The sequence below is a fragment of the Cyprinus carpio genome, chromosome A14, assembly GCF_018340385.1.
Source record: "Cyprinus carpio isolate SPL01 chromosome A14, ASM1834038v1, whole genome shotgun sequence".
Classification (NCBI taxonomy): Eukaryota; Metazoa; Chordata; class Actinopteri; order Cypriniformes; family Cyprinidae; genus Cyprinus; species Cyprinus carpio.
The window spans coordinates 29,943,424-29,960,715 of record NC_056585.1 but is presented as its reverse complement, the minus strand read 5'-3'; the positions used below and the strand labels follow the sequence as shown (position 1 = coordinate 29,960,715).

General features: G+C 40.3%; 1 protein-coding gene across 1 annotated transcript in view; it reads left to right on the top strand.

The window, feature by feature from the left end:
• Positions 1-14,819: 14,819 nt before the first annotated feature.
• LOC109045918 (syntaxin-18-like) overlaps positions 14,820-17,292 on the top strand; it is a 12,247-nt gene continuing 9,774 nt past the window's right edge. The window contains exon 1 of the mRNA XM_042770496.1: positions 14,820-15,030. Within this exon, the coding sequence (XP_042626430.1) occupies positions 14,872-15,030 (159 nt within the window). The 5' untranslated portion in view covers positions 14,820-14,871. The remainder of the gene's footprint in view (positions 15,031-17,292) is intronic.

The following is a 17,292-nucleotide window of genomic DNA, read 5'->3' as shown; positions in this document are numbered from 1 at the left end:
CCGTTCTGTTCGGTCTGCACGGTGAACGCGTTTGACCCGAGCCGTCTCTAATCACGGAACGGGAGTTCAGCGCCGCAGCGATAAATCCGGGAGAGGCGTGTCTGCTTCTGCTCTCCGTCTGCGCGGGAGGTCAGCTCAGTGTAATGAGGTCGTTAAAGCGCGATTGATTCCGCCTCATCTTTACGATCAGCTCGCGCGCCGCTATCAGTCCAGCCGCACATTGAGCGCGCGGCCGTTTGTCTCGTTTCGCGCCCTAACATTCCCGCCTCTCAAACCCCGCGAGCCCCATAATTAATTCCTCATTAGACAGCTCTTTATTGTTTAATTTGCGCCGTTCGTAATCAAATTGGGCAGATTAATTGCTACAGAATTTAGGGATGCTTAAAAATAAACGGGTTTCATTTTCTGCGCCGTATTTTCCCGCGATAAATCCTCCTTCCATTACCTGCGCGCGCTGTTCTGCTCTGATGGATCCAGATTCTCTCGCGCCTGAGCGAAGGCGTTTAACGGAGTGCATTAAAACGTCGACACAGCGATATATTTCTATTACAAGGCTAATTGTAAAAGTCAACACTACAAATTCACCTTTATGCGTGTGTGTGTGAGAGAGAGAGAGAGTGTGTGTGTGTGTGTGTGTGTGTGTGTGTGTGAGAGAGAGAGAGAGAGAGAGTGTGTGTGAGAGAGAGAGAGTGTGTGTGAGTGTGTGTGAGAGAGAGAGTGAGTGTGTGAGTGTGTGTGTGTGTGTGTGTGTGTGTGTGTGAGAGAGAGAGAGAGAGAGAGAGAGAGAGAGAGAGAGTGTGTGTGTGTGTGTGAGTAATGAGGGCTGAACTTGATTTCAAGGTCCTTAACCTGCTAACCTCAGGCCAGTTGCATGAACTAGTCTGACTAACTGGCATGATCTTACTGTTCTGTTCTTTAATTTAATTTATTAACATGATTGTGCATAAAACAAGTAATGACAAGAAAAATAAAGCAGTGACAACAAATAAAAGTAGTACTGAAATAAAGTGGTAAGTGATTAATAAAAATAAGAAACATTTATTTGATCTATTTGATCAGTTTCTGAAGAACTATGACTTCGGGTCAATTGTCACATCATAGTTCAGACGCGGGCTGGGCCTCAGGCCTGTTTTAGGCTTCTCCTCATTTTTATATTTTAGACATCCATTAATAAGTGATGATGAAAATTGGCGCGCTGGTGGAAACAGCACGAGACCGTGCTCCGTGACTGTCAAGAGCGGCTCGCGGTGTTTAGTGTCCCGCAGCAGCAGCGCAGCTGAACAGTTCTCCGTTAAAATACATGGAATAGGCTTAAGCTTGCTGCAAGGCACCGGCAAAAGTAATTACCATAAATGTGACGGGGGGAAATAGAAAGGAGATATTTGAATCATTTACTAATAAACTAGTGTTTTCTGAGTCTGTGTCGCAAGGATGAAGTTGCTGATCCTGACTCGTCATCTCCTCAGATGCGACTTTAGAGAGAAGTGCATCTTTATGGATTATGATTACGATCAAAGAGTTTTTGTTTTTGATTTGTTTTACTTCGTTAAGTAGTAATTTAAATCTTTATATATATTTATTTATCATGTCTGTGTGGCAGGTATTCGATGAGTTTCGGTTCCTTTTTTCTGATGCGCTCCTGTTCAAGACCAGGCGGAAGAAAGCGTATCATGTTTGTTTTCTTTATTTTATAAAAGCACAACGTTTTGTTGATATTGTGAGTGAACACAAATAAAAGTAGACCCTTCTCAGTTTCGAATGGTTAGAGAGTGCTTGAACTGTTTTATATATATAGATTTTATTTTAGGCAAGTCGTGATGATTTGAGAAAGCTAAATTGATCAAACATAAAAAAAAAAATTGAAAGTGAAGTGACATAAAGCCAAGTATGGTGACCCATACTCAGAATTCGTGTTCTGCATTTAACCCATCCAAAGTGCACACACACACAGCAGTGAACACACACACACACACCCGGAGCAGTGGGTATCATTTATGCTGCGGCGCCCGGGGAGCAGTTGGGGGTTCAGTGTCTTGCTCAAGAGCACCTCAGTCGTGGTGTTGAGGGTGGAGAGAGCGCCGTACATTCACTCCCCCCACCTACAATTCCTGACAGCCCGAGACTCGAACACTCAACCTTTGGATTTGATAATTTTTATGTCGCTAATTATTATCACTATCTGCTACTTGGTCATCAAACCAAAAACTTATATTTAACAAACAAAAAATGTTCCGGACATTTTTCTAAATTAACTTAATAAAAAAAACGAAACAAAATATAATCACTTTGCAAACATTACATACAAAACTAACCCATTTTAATAGCTGAGACGGTAGTATAAGCTGTTTAGGGAGAAGGGTCGGGTCAGTAGTTCTGATGAGCTGTGGACACCGGCCGGGCGAGGGCTGAGCGTCTCGGGGTAAGGCCTAAATCTGAGGCCCGTGCAGGGCTCTGTGTGGCACGAGGTCAGTGTTTCTCTCCCACCTCTTGTTATATGACCAGTCTTAAAGAAAAAACTACAACTTTGTAAGACCATGCAACCTGCCACTGATTCCTATCACATCCTCACTCCAATATAATTTCATGCAAATAATACTTTTCATTTAATGTTCAGCATTTGAAGAAAAAAAATTAGCAAATGTAAAACTAGAAAAGTAGAAATACATATAAACACACTGCTGGAGAAGCCAGAGAGAGACATTTTCATTTTTGTTTGAGTTTTATATTCTGTAAGTGAAATATTGCATAGGTTTGGTAAAATTTCAGGGACAAGTGTGACTGTGCTGTTCCTGTCATCTGTTCTGCCTCATTTCTGCTCAGACTGATGAATATGATCGAAAGCAGCATCACTCACTGAGAGAGAATGAACGAGAGAAAGGGAGAGATGAGATGATGCCAGACAGAAAGAGAAAGAGCAGTGTTCATCAGTAAATCCTTAACAATGGGCTTTGAAATCATATTTCAGCATGAAGATAATACAGAGCTGAAGAGATTTAGAATCGAGGTGTTTAAAAAAATATTTCTGTGTAAGTGTGTGTGTGTGTGTGTGTGTGTGTGTGAGAGAGAGAGAGTGTGTGCATTTGTGTGTGTGAGAGAGAGAGTGAGTGTGTGTGTGCATGTGTGTGTTTGTGTGTGTGTGTGAGAGAGAGAGAGATAGTGTGTGTTTGTATTTGTGTGTGAAAGAGTTAGAGAGAGTGAGTGTGTGTGTGTGTGTGTGTGAGAGAGAGAGAGTGAGTGTTGTTTGTTGGGTCACAACAGCCATTCTTTAGGAATGGAACCCATTTACTGTCCAACCACAATCACATGCACAAAGCTTCCTCTCTGTACAGGAAATAAGTGCTGGTAAGAGTAAAGGAGTGTTGAATTTTTCTGCATTTGAACCATATAAATTACCTAGCAGCCTCTTCATCATCATCATTTTTCCCAGCCGTTTGACATTTGAAAATAAGTCCTTTCCTGGTTTCAGTGCTGTAAAGATGATGACAGTGTCAGCAGCAGCTCATATGATCAGTAAATAGAGAACAGACACGGTATTTTCTTATTTGGTGAACAGACACGGTATTTTCTGATTGGATGTGTTTCAGTAAAGCTTAAACTTCATCTGATGATTTCCTGTCTGCTCTCAGAGCCACGCCCACTCCCTCCCATTGGCTGCAGGTTTCCATGACGATATGCTTTGGTCAGCGGTCAGAGGTAAAGTAAATCAAACCTGTTTCTGGTGGTTTGTTATTGTAACGTGAGCCGATAAATGCCTGTGATTGAGTGTGTGTGTGTTTATATTCTCACCCTCAGCGCACAATTACACACACAGCTGACCTTGACAACAGCATGGACTCATTTTCCTGACATCACTCTGTGTGTGTGTGTGTGTGTGTTCAGAAGGGTCTGATGACGTGAATCTGAAAGAAAAGCATTTTTTAAGTGTGTGAGCAGGTTTATGCATCACAACTACTAAGTTTTCTCAGTGATCAAAGGAATAATTCTGCCATCATTGATCGGCTGTCGTCATAAATAACGACTCTGGTTCTTTACTGACTTTCCTGCTTCAATAAAGGTAAATAATCATAGTCTTCTTTACAGCCTGACAGTATAAATCATCACTGACTTTCATTATATTTACAGGATCTGCGGGAACATTCTGCTAAACGTCTCCTTTTATCTTCTACTAGGGAAAGAAAACAGTAACATGTGGGGTATTGAATGATGCCTGAATTTTCATTGTCACTTGATTATTCCTCAGATCAGTGCAGTGGTAGAGCAGACGAGAAGCGGTGTAGACGATCCAGGACTCAAACTCACGTCTCCCGAATCTGATCGATTATTAGCTTTCTATCAGCTCACGAGCTCCAGTCCGTGAAACCCTGCTAGAAATGAATCGACAGACTCCTGATGAGCTGCTGTGATGTCAGTGGTCTTACCGTGGTATTGCTGTAAATTCCCTTTCCTGTGTTTTCAATAAACACAGTAATGTTATCTGTGCGGAGGTCTCTCTCAGGGACGCAGCAGCCAGAGGCTTTGATTTCTATCAGATGCTGAAATGCTTCATTACCAACTGAGCAGTAAATTATGTCCAAACCAATTATTTGTGTGTGTGTGTGTGTGTGTGTGTGTGTGTGTGTGTAGCAGCAGCGGGTGGGGTGTGTAATGTTTAACTGTACTTTGTTATACTTTAGGGACAAAATTGTCTCCAGAAGTGAGCTGAATCTGTCAAACCTCCCTTTGGTGTCGCTTTAATATGATCCAGAAATAATGTGGGTTTTTACATGTTCTTTTAGGGTTTGTGTTAGTCTGTAGTCATCATCATATACTTTTAATATAAACAATGTAAGTCTATGATATATGCTCGAGCCTCATCATGCGTTCAGGTTTCATCCCAGCTGTTGTTGTTATTCGAATGGCTAAATTAACACTAAACAGTTTTTATTCAAGATGTAAAAAAGCTTATGTTCAGCATTAGAGGATAGTAAATGTGATTAGCTAGGTATAAATACCATTACGCCTAGGGAAAGTCCTTATGATGATTGGAGTACCAACATGTGTGTGTGTGTGTGTGTGTGTGTGTGTGTGTGTCCGTGGTTTAAAGAGGTCAGTACACTCTAAAAAAAACGTGGGTGTGTGTGTGTGTGTGTCCCAAATGCGTAGGACATTTGGTTTAACCCCAAAGGTTGAAAAAAATTGGTCTTACTGAAGTAACCCTGCTGCACATGTGAACGCGGACTGAAGGACGTTTGATCGTCACAACATGATCGTACTCCAGACACCCACATTACCTAAGGCAACACACACAAACACGAGAAGCAAACAGCAGAGAGACATTACTGGTTGTAAAGGTCAAAATGTAAAATCGTTTACCTGTACCCGGTTTTATGAAAGGCGGAAGCGCAATGAAAGACGCCCAGTTTATAGCTGGCTGGAAACATATTGCCGGTTTTCTGCCTCCCTTTTTTTTTTTAACGGCCTCCTTTAACGTTTTCTGCTCTACACGTCTTTTAATGAACCTCCACCCTTTGGATATTGGAAAGATTGTGTTATGGTCCGCCTTTATTTTTGACTGGGACTCACGTTAGTGGATGGAAATATTGTGTTTGGGTGTGAGTTTTGTTGGTACTCATGTTTTTTATTTGTACTTGTTTTTTTTCTGTGTGTGATTATTAATGTGTGTGTGTGAGTGAAACATCAGTTCTGCATGTTGAAGCCGGTGGTCTTCACGCACACACAAAGACACACACTCACACACACACACACACACAGCTTCAAATCTGAAGAAAGGGAGAGAACCGTGTTTGAGGCGTTTGTGAACACAATTGTGTTTTCTTTTTTTTATTGTATAAGAGTAAAATAATGTTTGTTTTTGATGTTGCAGCCAGAGATAGAAAGCATCATGCTTTTGGATTTACGTAAGTTATTTTTGAGCAAAATTAAGTTTCTCTCTCGCATCTTTACTTCACGAATTAATGCAAATCAGTATACATGTTCATATTCTATTGAAACACCAGTGATGTCCCTTTTTAAATTGAGCAGATGTTTGGAATCTTTTTATGGGGATTAATTGAATCAGATTTCTGGTTTTATTAATTCCTATTTATTTGAATCCTATTTTTTATTTTAAGAATTTCTATTTATTTGTTCAATAAGATTTAATATGATTTTTTACGTGTATTTTTGGTGTAGTTTTTCTAAAATGTGATATAAAACGTTTTTTGCGCAGAGGAGAAGGTTTTGTGAATGTTATCTGTGTTGTAAATGGTCTGTTGTCACTTTCTCTTTAAAGACATTTTGATGCAACAACATTGTGATTATGTGCTCATTTCATTAAAACCATCGACGTCTGTTTTTCATTGCAAAAACCAACTTTGGAGTTGTCTGATTTGGAGATTCATCATTCTTGCACTTTGAGGGAACAGTTCACACAAAAAAGTTTACGTTTTCATGGTCATTCCAAACCTATACGTCTTTTGTCTGTCTTTAGAATACAAATGAAATATTTTGAATTTTGTCAGATTGTTAATCCACAGTTTAGATATAGTCTAAGACAGTTATTGGTTCCGATATTTATATATGATTAAATCTGCAATTATATGAAATTTAGTGAAAAAATATTGGTCTCCCAGACTGTAAGAAGACAAACTCAGAATATTAAACTTGAAAATGCTTGGGGAGTTTGTAGTCTGTGGTGGGGGCTGACCTCGACTAAACCATTTGTGAGGTATGTGTGAAGGGAACTGCTGCCCTAGAACGTTTGTGTTGTTATAGGAGGATCTGATGTTAGTTGGAAATGCTTGGGGAAGTGTGTGGCTCTCGCAGGAACTGCTGCTAGAAGGTACTTCAGCACATGTGCAGTACATCAGTCGCCGTGTGACTTAATCAGAAAACTCAGAAAAGCCTTTTTTAGCAAATATATGAATGTAAATGTTGTAAATGTGTTTTTGAATATGATTTTCAGAAAGTAATCAGAATTAAATCTTTACATGGCTAAAGATCTACAGCACATGTAACAGTAACCGGTGATCAGTGTAGAAATGGCATTATCTAAACCACTTCTTTCATCCTCATTGCAAGCGTTACATTTCACAACTGGTTTATTGTGCTGTAACATGATTTGCATTTGCTTTTTTTAAGTCTTCTCCACCAGTGCTGATACTGGCAGTCCATGTCTCAATACAATATCACCACTTAAATATACTTAAAATATGTTATAAGTTAATTTTTTTTATATTAACATTTTTTATAGATTTGTTTCTTGTTAATGTTCTCTGAACATTCAAAATGGCCATTTGTTTAAATGATTTAAAAAAGGGTTTTCCTCGGTTATTTTATCATTTTGCAAACACTATGGAAATGTTACTTTTGAATGTTCTCTTCAGAATGTTCTCAAACAAAAAGTAACGTCTAGGATTTTGAATTTTATATTAATAATGTTATAAAATGTGAATTAAGGTTTGGTAGTGTTTTAATTCCATAGAAATAAAAACGAACTTTGTGTTATTCGTAATTGGAGTTTTGTTTGCACGTAGCATTGAGAGAAGCTGTTAGCTGTATGTGGTATTGATTGTTTTCTCGCACCGCTACAGTAACGTGAGAGTTTCTACTAAACAGCCTGTTTGAGTCTCTCGTTGTTTTTCTCTCTGTCTGTTTTTTCTCCCAGAATCCCTCAGCAGTTCCTCTTCACGGGAGGAGAGACGGGAGCGTGGGCAGTACGGGTTTCTCTGATATGATGTGATGGGGTTTTCCTTCCTGCGGAAACTGCCTGTAATTTCAACCTCATCATCTTTGAGCTTCGAGTCTACTGAGACAAAATCTAGCAGTTAAGATCAATTTATTTATTTGTTTTGGACATTTTTAAGATCAGTCTCCGCTGCTCCCTTTGACACGCTCGAGTTACAGGAGATATTTCAACCTCCTACATTACACTCAGTAAAGCGCTCGAGGTCAGCTCATGTTTCAGGATGAAGTGATTTGAGATGAATGCAAACTCAGGCTCAGAACATGAAGTATTCTGTGTGTGTCTGATGAATTATGATCATGTGATTGTTTGGTTTCAGAGGGGCGTGTCAGATCTGGGGGGCGGGTCACTTTATCTGATACATCATAGAATGTAAATTTAGGGTAGCTGGTTGCTGAGAGAGAGAGCTGTAACTCATAGTTACCACACACTCTGTGTGGTTTTGACACAAGTTTGACACACACTCTAAAGTTTGATTTATGCAGTGCTGACATTTATGAGCTGCAGAGAATCGTGTGTTTCTCAGGCCAACTGCATGGCATATTTTTCCTTGTTTGTTTGTTTTCCGTTGATTTTCAGGGATCAAAGTGCTGCGCAACTGCATGGCATATTTCATGAACACGCTCGTCATCAGCTCGTTTAGGTAATTCTATTTATAAGCCAAGGGACAGTTTTGAGCAAAATTCGTTTACACGTCCATTTAGGGGTTTCAGCCTCATTCTTCAGTGAAGCTACTCTTCTCAAAATACAGACGCCAAGACCAGCTGTGATTATATGAGCAATCATGAGGCCGCAGAAGTCACTGTGTGACACGTGTGTGTGTGCACTTGTTTTAGAAAGATTGTGGTATGCGATTGAGTGTGTGTGACAGAGAGAGACACGGTTTGTAGTGAAATTGCAAATAAAATTTAGTGAAAAAAGCTGTAGAAATGTAAGAAGCCACTCAGAAGTCACTTGAAAATGCTTGGGGATAAAATTTAGTGAAAAAAGAACTGCTGCTAGAAGGAGAGACAGAGAGTGGAGAGTGACCAAGACTGCGAAGATAGAGCTTCTTCAGCACATGTGCAGTACATCGTGTGACTTAATCAGAAGACTCAGAGAGAGCCTTTTTAGAAAGAGAGAGACAGTACATGTGCACAAGGTAGGTTTGAATCCGATTGAGAAAGTAATCAGAAGATATCTTTAGATGGTTAAATCTTTACATGGCTAAAGATCTACAGCACAGTGTAGAAGAGGGCATTATCTGTGTGTGTTTCATGTGAGAGCAAGCGAGACACATTCACAACTGGTTTAGTGTGCTGTAACATGATTTGCATGTGCTTTTGGGGTGAGTCTTCTCCAGAGAGCTGAGACTGGAGAGATGTCTCAATACAGATCACCACTTGAGATAGAGAGTGTGTGTGTAAGAACATTTTGTAAACATTCCAATCAAGTTATAAAAATGTTAGAGAATGTTCTCTGAAGATTCAAGAGGCCATTTGTTTGTGGTGTGTGTGTGGGTGTGTGTGTGTGAGAGAGAGAGAGAGTGAGAGATGTTACTTTTGAATGTTCTCTTCAGAATGTGTCCTCAAACCAAAAGTAACGAGAGATACAGAGATAAAAAACACCCTGTGAATGAAGCATAGATAGTGTTTTAACTCCAGATAACTTTGAAGGAACGTGTCTGTGTGTGTTGTGGAAGTGTGTTTGTTGAGAGCAGAGAGAGAAGCTGGTTAGTGAGTGGTGTTGATTGTTTTTGTCGTGTGCTGTGTAACGTGAGAGTTTCTAGAGAGAGCCTGTTTGAGTCTCTCTCGTTGTTTTTCTCTCTGTCTGTTTGTGTGTGTGAATCCCTCAGCAGTCCTCTTCACGGGAGGAGAGACGGGAGCGTGGGCAGTACGGGTTTCTCTGATATATGTGTGAGTGTGTTTCTGTCCGCGGAAACTGCCTGTAATTTGTGTGTGTCATCGTGAGCTTCGAGTCTGTGAGACAAAATCTAGCAGTTAGAGATCAATTATGTATTTTGTTTGGACATTTTGTAAGATGTCTCCGCTGTGTGTGTGTGTGCTCGTGTGTGTGTGTGAATAAAACGCTACATTAACTCAGTCGCTCGAGGTCAGCTCATGTTTCAGGATGAAGTGATTTGAGATGAATGCAAACTCAGGCTCAGAACATGAAGTATTCTGTTTTTCTGTGTGTGTCTGATGAATTATGATGAAGTATTCTGTGTGTGTCTGATGAATTATGATCATGTGATTGTTTTGTGTGTGTGTGTTGAAGGAGAGCTGGTTGAGAGAGAGCTGTAAGATGAGGACCACAGTGTGTGTTGTGTGTGTTTGATGTGTGTGTGTGTGTGATGAGCTGAGAGAATCGTGTGTTTCTCTCTGGTGAGAGTATTTTTCCTGTGTTTGTTTGTTTTGTTGTGTGTGTGAGGCTGGGAAGAACGCGCTCGTCAGAGCTCGAGAGAGAGCCAAGGGACGTGAGCGAGATCAGCTCTGTTTGTGTGTGTCAGTGTGCTGTCTTCTCAAAATACAGACGCCAAGACCAGCTGTGATTATATGAGCAATCATGAGGCCGCAGACAAGTGTGTGTGTGTGTGTGTCAGAGAGAGAGAGAGTGTGTGTGTGTGTGTGTGTGTGTGTGTTTTGTGTGTGTGTGTGTGTGTGTGTGCCACTTGTGAGAGAGAGATTTTGAGAGAGAGAGTGTGTGTGTGTGTGTGTGTGTGTGAGTGTGTGAGAGAGAAAGAGAGAGAGTGTGTGTGTGTGTGTGTGTGTGAGAGAGAGAGAGAGAGAGAGAGAGAAAGTATACATGTGGCAAGTGGTGCAAACAACAAAAGCAGGAGAAGCCACCACTCACTGTGATTGATGAATGATTCTAACCACAGTTTCTTGATGAACTCGTGAAGAACGGAGCGAGAGAGAAAAGAAAATGTGAAACGCAAATGCTAACAATGTTAAATTATTTTTATAGTAATATCTGAAATACGGTGAGGATTAAGTTATATTTGAGCAGTTTAAACAGCAGACAGTGTGAGTGTGTTTGTTATTTAGACTCTTAGTTCTCACCTTTAAAACTCTCTGTCTGCTTGTTCTCCTTCAGGTCCTCTGTGCCGATGGCTGAAATCTGGTCATATTTAGCAGAACTAATGAATTACACTGCAGGATAAGGCCACCTGGACCTGAGTGAAAGCATGTTTCTTAGGTAAAGAATTTCCTTTATAAAAACATTGTGAGAACGTTGACATTTTAAGTATGAAATATTATGTTAAAAATAACAAATAACATCTCGATGTTTTGTTGATCTCAGAACATTTTCCCTCAAGGCTATGAGAACATAAATCGAATATTAATAAGCCATAAGGACCTTCCATAAACATTATTTTAATATAATATAATAATCACAAAAAATAAAAGGATCGTTCAACTGATAATATAAATCCTTCTGTCATCATTTGCTCGTGTCGTTCAAACCTGTATGACTTTCTTTCAAACAACACTGGACCCCATTGACTTTCACTGTGAACAACAAAAGCTTTCTCAAAATATCTTCTTTTGTGTTTCATAGAAGTGAGGCTTTGATACCAAACACACAGTTCACTGAGTCTCTGTGGAACATCGTCAGGTTTGATTTATAGTCGTGTTGAGTCAGAATCAAGTTTATGAGTTTAAAGCTCTCACTGCTCTTTGTTTATTTGATTTTATTGTAAAACCACTGATTCTGTTTCGGATTAGCTGATTTTTATAAAAGGTTTCTGGTGTTTTTCTGTCTCCCGAGTGAGCATTTCATTGCAGTCCTGCAGAGCTGCCAGCATCTAATGACTGAAAGAGTTTAACTGAAGCTTGTTTCACCTTCAGATGAACACAGACTCCAGTTTAACATCTAGACAAACACAAGATCACCGCACCTGACTGTGTTCAGTGTGTTTAGTGTTTGTGAGTATCACAGAGCTGTGTTAAATGTCACTGGGCTCCACAATGTGTTTAATAACATAAATTGTGTGTATGTATGAATTTCTTGATATGTTGTGTCAGACAGGGAGGTAAAAGCACCAAGCATCATCTCACGTCTCAGCTCACAGAGAATGTTCTCACAACCTACACTAATATTTAAAAGAGATATAAATGTTAGGACAAAACGTTCTTTGAACGCGCCGCACCGGGCGAGCGGCGGGATTGCTCCAGATGAACGCTGACAGCACGGAGAGAGCGGCGGAGCGGCGCGATTATTGAGAGTGACGCTGACGCGGGAGCGAGCGAACGATCAAAGCCCCGAGGCCACATTATACAGGACTGCCAGAGGAAACCATGCAAAAAATAAAATGGCATTTTCTCTCAGGCTTAACTAGAGCTCCGATCCGGTTTCACTGAGGAGCGTCGCGACTGTCGGAGCAGATGAGGTCTGTTTTAATGTGAAATCGCTTCATGAACTCTCTAAATGAACAGAAGAGGGTGAGTTTGTTCGGGAACTCGATCTTCAGCGTTGCCTGCAGTGAGTCTCAGTTCTAATGAACTCGCAGTAATTAGTCTAAATGTCATGTTTGCTCACATTTCCATTCTCTGCTGCTTCAGTGTGACAGTAAAACTTTCGATAATTACAGATCCACATCATCAGCTGACAAACACAACTCAACATCAACATCTTTATGCCTTTCAGCTTTCATTTTCAGCCTTATGTTTGCTCATTGTCCTCATTATATCTTAATAACTGATTTTTCCTCTTCTCTCTCTCTCTCTCTCACACACACACACTCACTCACACACACACACACACACACACACACACACACACACAGACATTTGATGTGAACCACTCTTTAATCCCAGCTACACTATCTGAGAGGACAGACGAAGGAAAAGTAGAGGTGGGTTTGGCAATAGGTAAAGTTGGGTGTCACCAAACTTCTTAAAGGGGTCATATGATGCGATTTCAAATGTTCAAACTCGTTCTAACACGCCCCACATCTCTACGTCACTGTGTGGGAAGATTTGCATAACGCCGCCCAGAAGTTCACGCAAAGAAAGAAGGCGTATCTTTTATTCTCGTTGTAGTATTGTTGTTGCTGCTGCTGCCATGTCGTATAGACGCTGTGTGTTTCACTGTGAAAGAGAAACTACTTTGTTTGTCCTTCCAAAAGAGGACCAGAAGTTCAATCCGTTTCCATCATGCCTGGAGTGACTGTGACATGGCCAGTATGGGACCCATACATCAAATTTTTTCTGGATTTAACCCGCGTGCTCTCACTAGAGCAGTGAACACACACACACTGCTGAACACAAGGCCTCGGTGTGTGTATGTGGTTTCTGCTGTGAAAGCGAAACTACTTTGTTTGTCTCGTCGCTCTTCCAAAAGAAGACACGATGTAGAAAGGCGTACATTTTTATATCACGTTTAAAGTGATTCGGACATACAGCCAAGTATAGTGGCCCATCACAGAACCTCGCTTTTCTGAACGATAATTTAACCCATCGAAAGTTTCAGAAGGCACACACAGAGGTGAAACATAATGTACACTGTGAACAAACACCCGGAGTTTTTTGTACCATTTAAACCGCATAAACGCCCGGGGATTAATAATGGGGTTTATGTTTTTGTCTCGTCGCATTATATCACCCCGGACAAAAATTCACCAAGAGGTACAAGAGGCATAATAAGAGAGGACCCAAAACGGAGCCCTGAGGAACCCCAGCCAATAACATATGACTGGCTATGATGCCAATGCTTCAGCTTTACAAACTGAGTATTTTCAGAGCTACATTTTTGTGAAAAATCGCCGCATTTCAGAAGGCGGGGCTTCGAGGTAGAAACAATGTACAAAATGTGGATAAATCATTAGCTTTTTTTAATGCCTTAAACCACACCAAACACACACACATTACACCAACCCACACACACACACACACACACCAAATGTCTCTCTCTCTTAGCTCACACACATACACACACCACTTTACACAACATACTCTCTCTCAAGAGGTATAACATAAACACACACAATAAGACAGGACACCCAAACTCGTCTCTCTCTCTCTCTTCTCTGAGGAACACCCTCTCTCTCTCTCTCTCAGTAGTAACATATGACAGGCACACACACACAACACTGCTCTCAGCTTTCTCCTCTCTGAGTCTCTCTCTCTCCACACACACACACACACACACAGACAACACACACACACACACTCTCTCTCTCCTCTCTCGAAGGTAACACACAAAACAAAACACACACACAGATCTCTCTCTCTCTCTCTCCTCTTCTCTCTCACACACCTACTACACACACACACACACACACACACTCTCTCTCTCTCTCTCTCACACACACACACACACACAATATGTCCAAACATCTCTGCTCACAAACTATGGAAATAACTTCTGCAACACAAGAAAATGATGTTCTTCAGTATTTCTGTCTTGTTTTCCAGTGCAAATGTCTAAAAGATTTGGAAGATTCCTAAATCACGATACATTTACTTAAGCAGTAAAATTACATAAAATAAGAAGTCTTGTTTTCTTAAAAAATTATACAAAATTAAGTATTTTTTTCTTGTTAAAGCAAGAATAAATATCAGTCAATGGGGTCTGAAAAAAATCAAAGAGCAAACAAGTTTAATTCCCCATTAACAGATAGCAAGAATAAATATCAGTCAATGGGGTCTGAAAAAAATCAAAGAGCAAACAAGTTTAATTCCACATTTTTAGTTCCCCATTAACAGATAGTTGTTCTTGTTTTATTAGTTATTTTTTTTGTAAAAGAATTAATTTATTCTGAGGAAGATATTCTTTTTTCATGTATTTTTATTTTTTGCAGTGCATGCAACATTTAATTCCGTGACTTTATGGATTTTAGATCTTTTAGTTTTTATTTATTTATTTATTTTGAAATGCACATGTACATTAATTCCGTGACAATGTTATGTACCCAGCTCAAAAGTGCTAATTTTCATCGGTAATGTCCTTAATTTGTGGAAGGGCGAATACTTTTAACACCTTTTTAAGGCCCGCAGAAACCCTGAGATGTGTTGAGCATACTAGAACACTAGTACACTATTAGAAATAGCGTTAGTATGCTAGTTATACTGCTCCGAGCGCATTGCGTATCCATGGGAACACGCGCTTCCGTTCTCTGCGCGCGTGTCGCCGGTGGGTGACGTCAGAGCGGCGACGTGTCAGTCATGGCTGCCGATATAACACTATTATTCAAAGCGAGCGTGAAAACGGTGAAAACGCGCAATAAAGCGCTCGGACTGATCGATTCTTCCAGCAGAGAGGAACCCAGCGGAGCGAAGAGAGCGAGAGCGAGAGACAGTTTCAGCGGGAGAGCCAGAGAAGTGGTGAGAGACCCGCGGTCTAAACCTTCAATCTGACATCAGTGTGACATCAAATACTGTTCCAGCTGAACTTATATTTAAATCAGTACTATCTTTCATTTGATACTCCTGTATTTTTATTATATTGGTTATTATTCATGTAGTGTATATATTTTATCAGTATTTGAGATAAGAAGAGCTTCTGTTGTCTCACTCGAGACCTAATGCACGTGAAAACTAATATTTCTGATGCTTTCTGTGTACAGTGCTGTGCGTGAGTGTTTTTATCAAATTAATGAAAGTGAAAGTGAAAAGAAAAAAAAGTGAAACTGCATTTAACCCATCCAAAGTGCACACACACACACACACACACACACACACAGCAGTGAACACACACACACACACACACACACACACAACCACACAAACACACACACACACACACACACACACACGTGCACACACAGCAGTGAACACACACACACACACAAACACACACACACACACACACACACACACACACACACACACACACACACACACACACACACACAGCAGTGAGAACACACACACACACACACACACACACACACAGCAGTGAACACACACACACATGCACGCGCACACACACACACACACACACACAATAGCACACACACACACACACACACACACAGCATGTGAACACACACACACACACACACACACACACAGCAGTGAACACACACACACACACACACACACACACACACACACACACACACACAGCAGTGAACACACACACACACACACACACACACACACAGCAGAGAACACACACAACACACACACATGAGCTCACACGAGTGTGTCGGTGAGACACACACACACACACACACACACACACACACACACACACACACACACATATATGCCCGTCTTTACTGTAAAGTAGAGTTTTATGCTTCAGCTTTGTTAGAAAGGTTAGTTCTGTCTTTGCAGACATGATGATACAAAACAGGCTGCACATGAAATATTGATTTGAGATTATTTTATTTGACTTGAAGAATAGCTTAAAGTTTGCATTTGGAAAAACAGTCCATTTCAGTGTGAAAAGAAAAATGCAACCAGATCATTTTATAATGGAATTATTATTAATCTGCGATCATGTGATTGGTTTCCGGCGTGGAAGATGTGAGGATGCTCAGAAACAAGCTGCGTGTGTTCTGCTTCAAGAAAGCAACCATACGTTTGTGTTGTTTTACTTTTTGTTATATTCATTTAATCTTCATTCATTCGTTTATAATCATTTTATTATTCCATTTAGTTGTATAATTTATAATATCATTTATAATAATCATTGACTATTTCTATACTCATTTGATTAATTCCTGAATTGATTAGTCATTTATATTATTTGTAATGTTTTTAAAATAAAACACTCTTTATTTTAGGGACAAAAAAGATCATAATTCTGTCATTATTTACTCGCCTTTCCTTCATCGGCGAAAAAAAAAAGAAGATATTCTGAGAAACGTCTCAGTGTATTTTGTTTTGTTTTTGGTCATATAATGAAAGTCCAGTATTGTTTATTCCCCGATGTTTTTAGCTACAGAAAGAAATGAAGCCGGTTTGGAATAATGTGAAGAAAGTGCATTATTGCTTTAAACGTTTAAGATGAGTGACCGCAGATGAAGACCGCTCCTGCTCCGCTCTGATTTCATAAACATGCTGCAATAACAGTTTCATTCAGCTTTCTAACAGTTTCTCTCAGAAAGCCGATCCCAGACGGCCAGTGATTAGAGCTGGAAGATCAAAACAGAGTAAATATTAAATTAGTCAGCAGTAATGGCCAGCAGATGTTGGGCTTCTCTTCACAAGACAGATAGAAACAGAGGAAAAATAAACCACGTCTGTTCTTGTGCTGGACTGATGGAAGCACAGGAGATTCCTTCAGCTCTGAACGTGTTCGTCTGATGATGATGTGAACGAGGCTTTTGCCGTGAGGCTCTGAAAGACGGTTCTGTCTCACGCTGTGTTCTCAAGAGAACAGTTTCACTGTCTCACCATCAGAACGTTAAAGGAACAGAGTTAGCCAAACATGACCGTTTGCTGAAAATGTGTTCACCCTCAGTTCATCAGAGATCAGGATGAGTTTGTTTCTTCATCAGGTTTGTAGAAATGTAGCACTGCATCAGTGTCTCATCAATGGATGCTCTGCAGTGAATGGGTGCCGTCAGAATGAGAGTCCAAACAGCTGATAAAAACATCACAATAATCCACAAGTAATCCACAGCACTCCAGTCC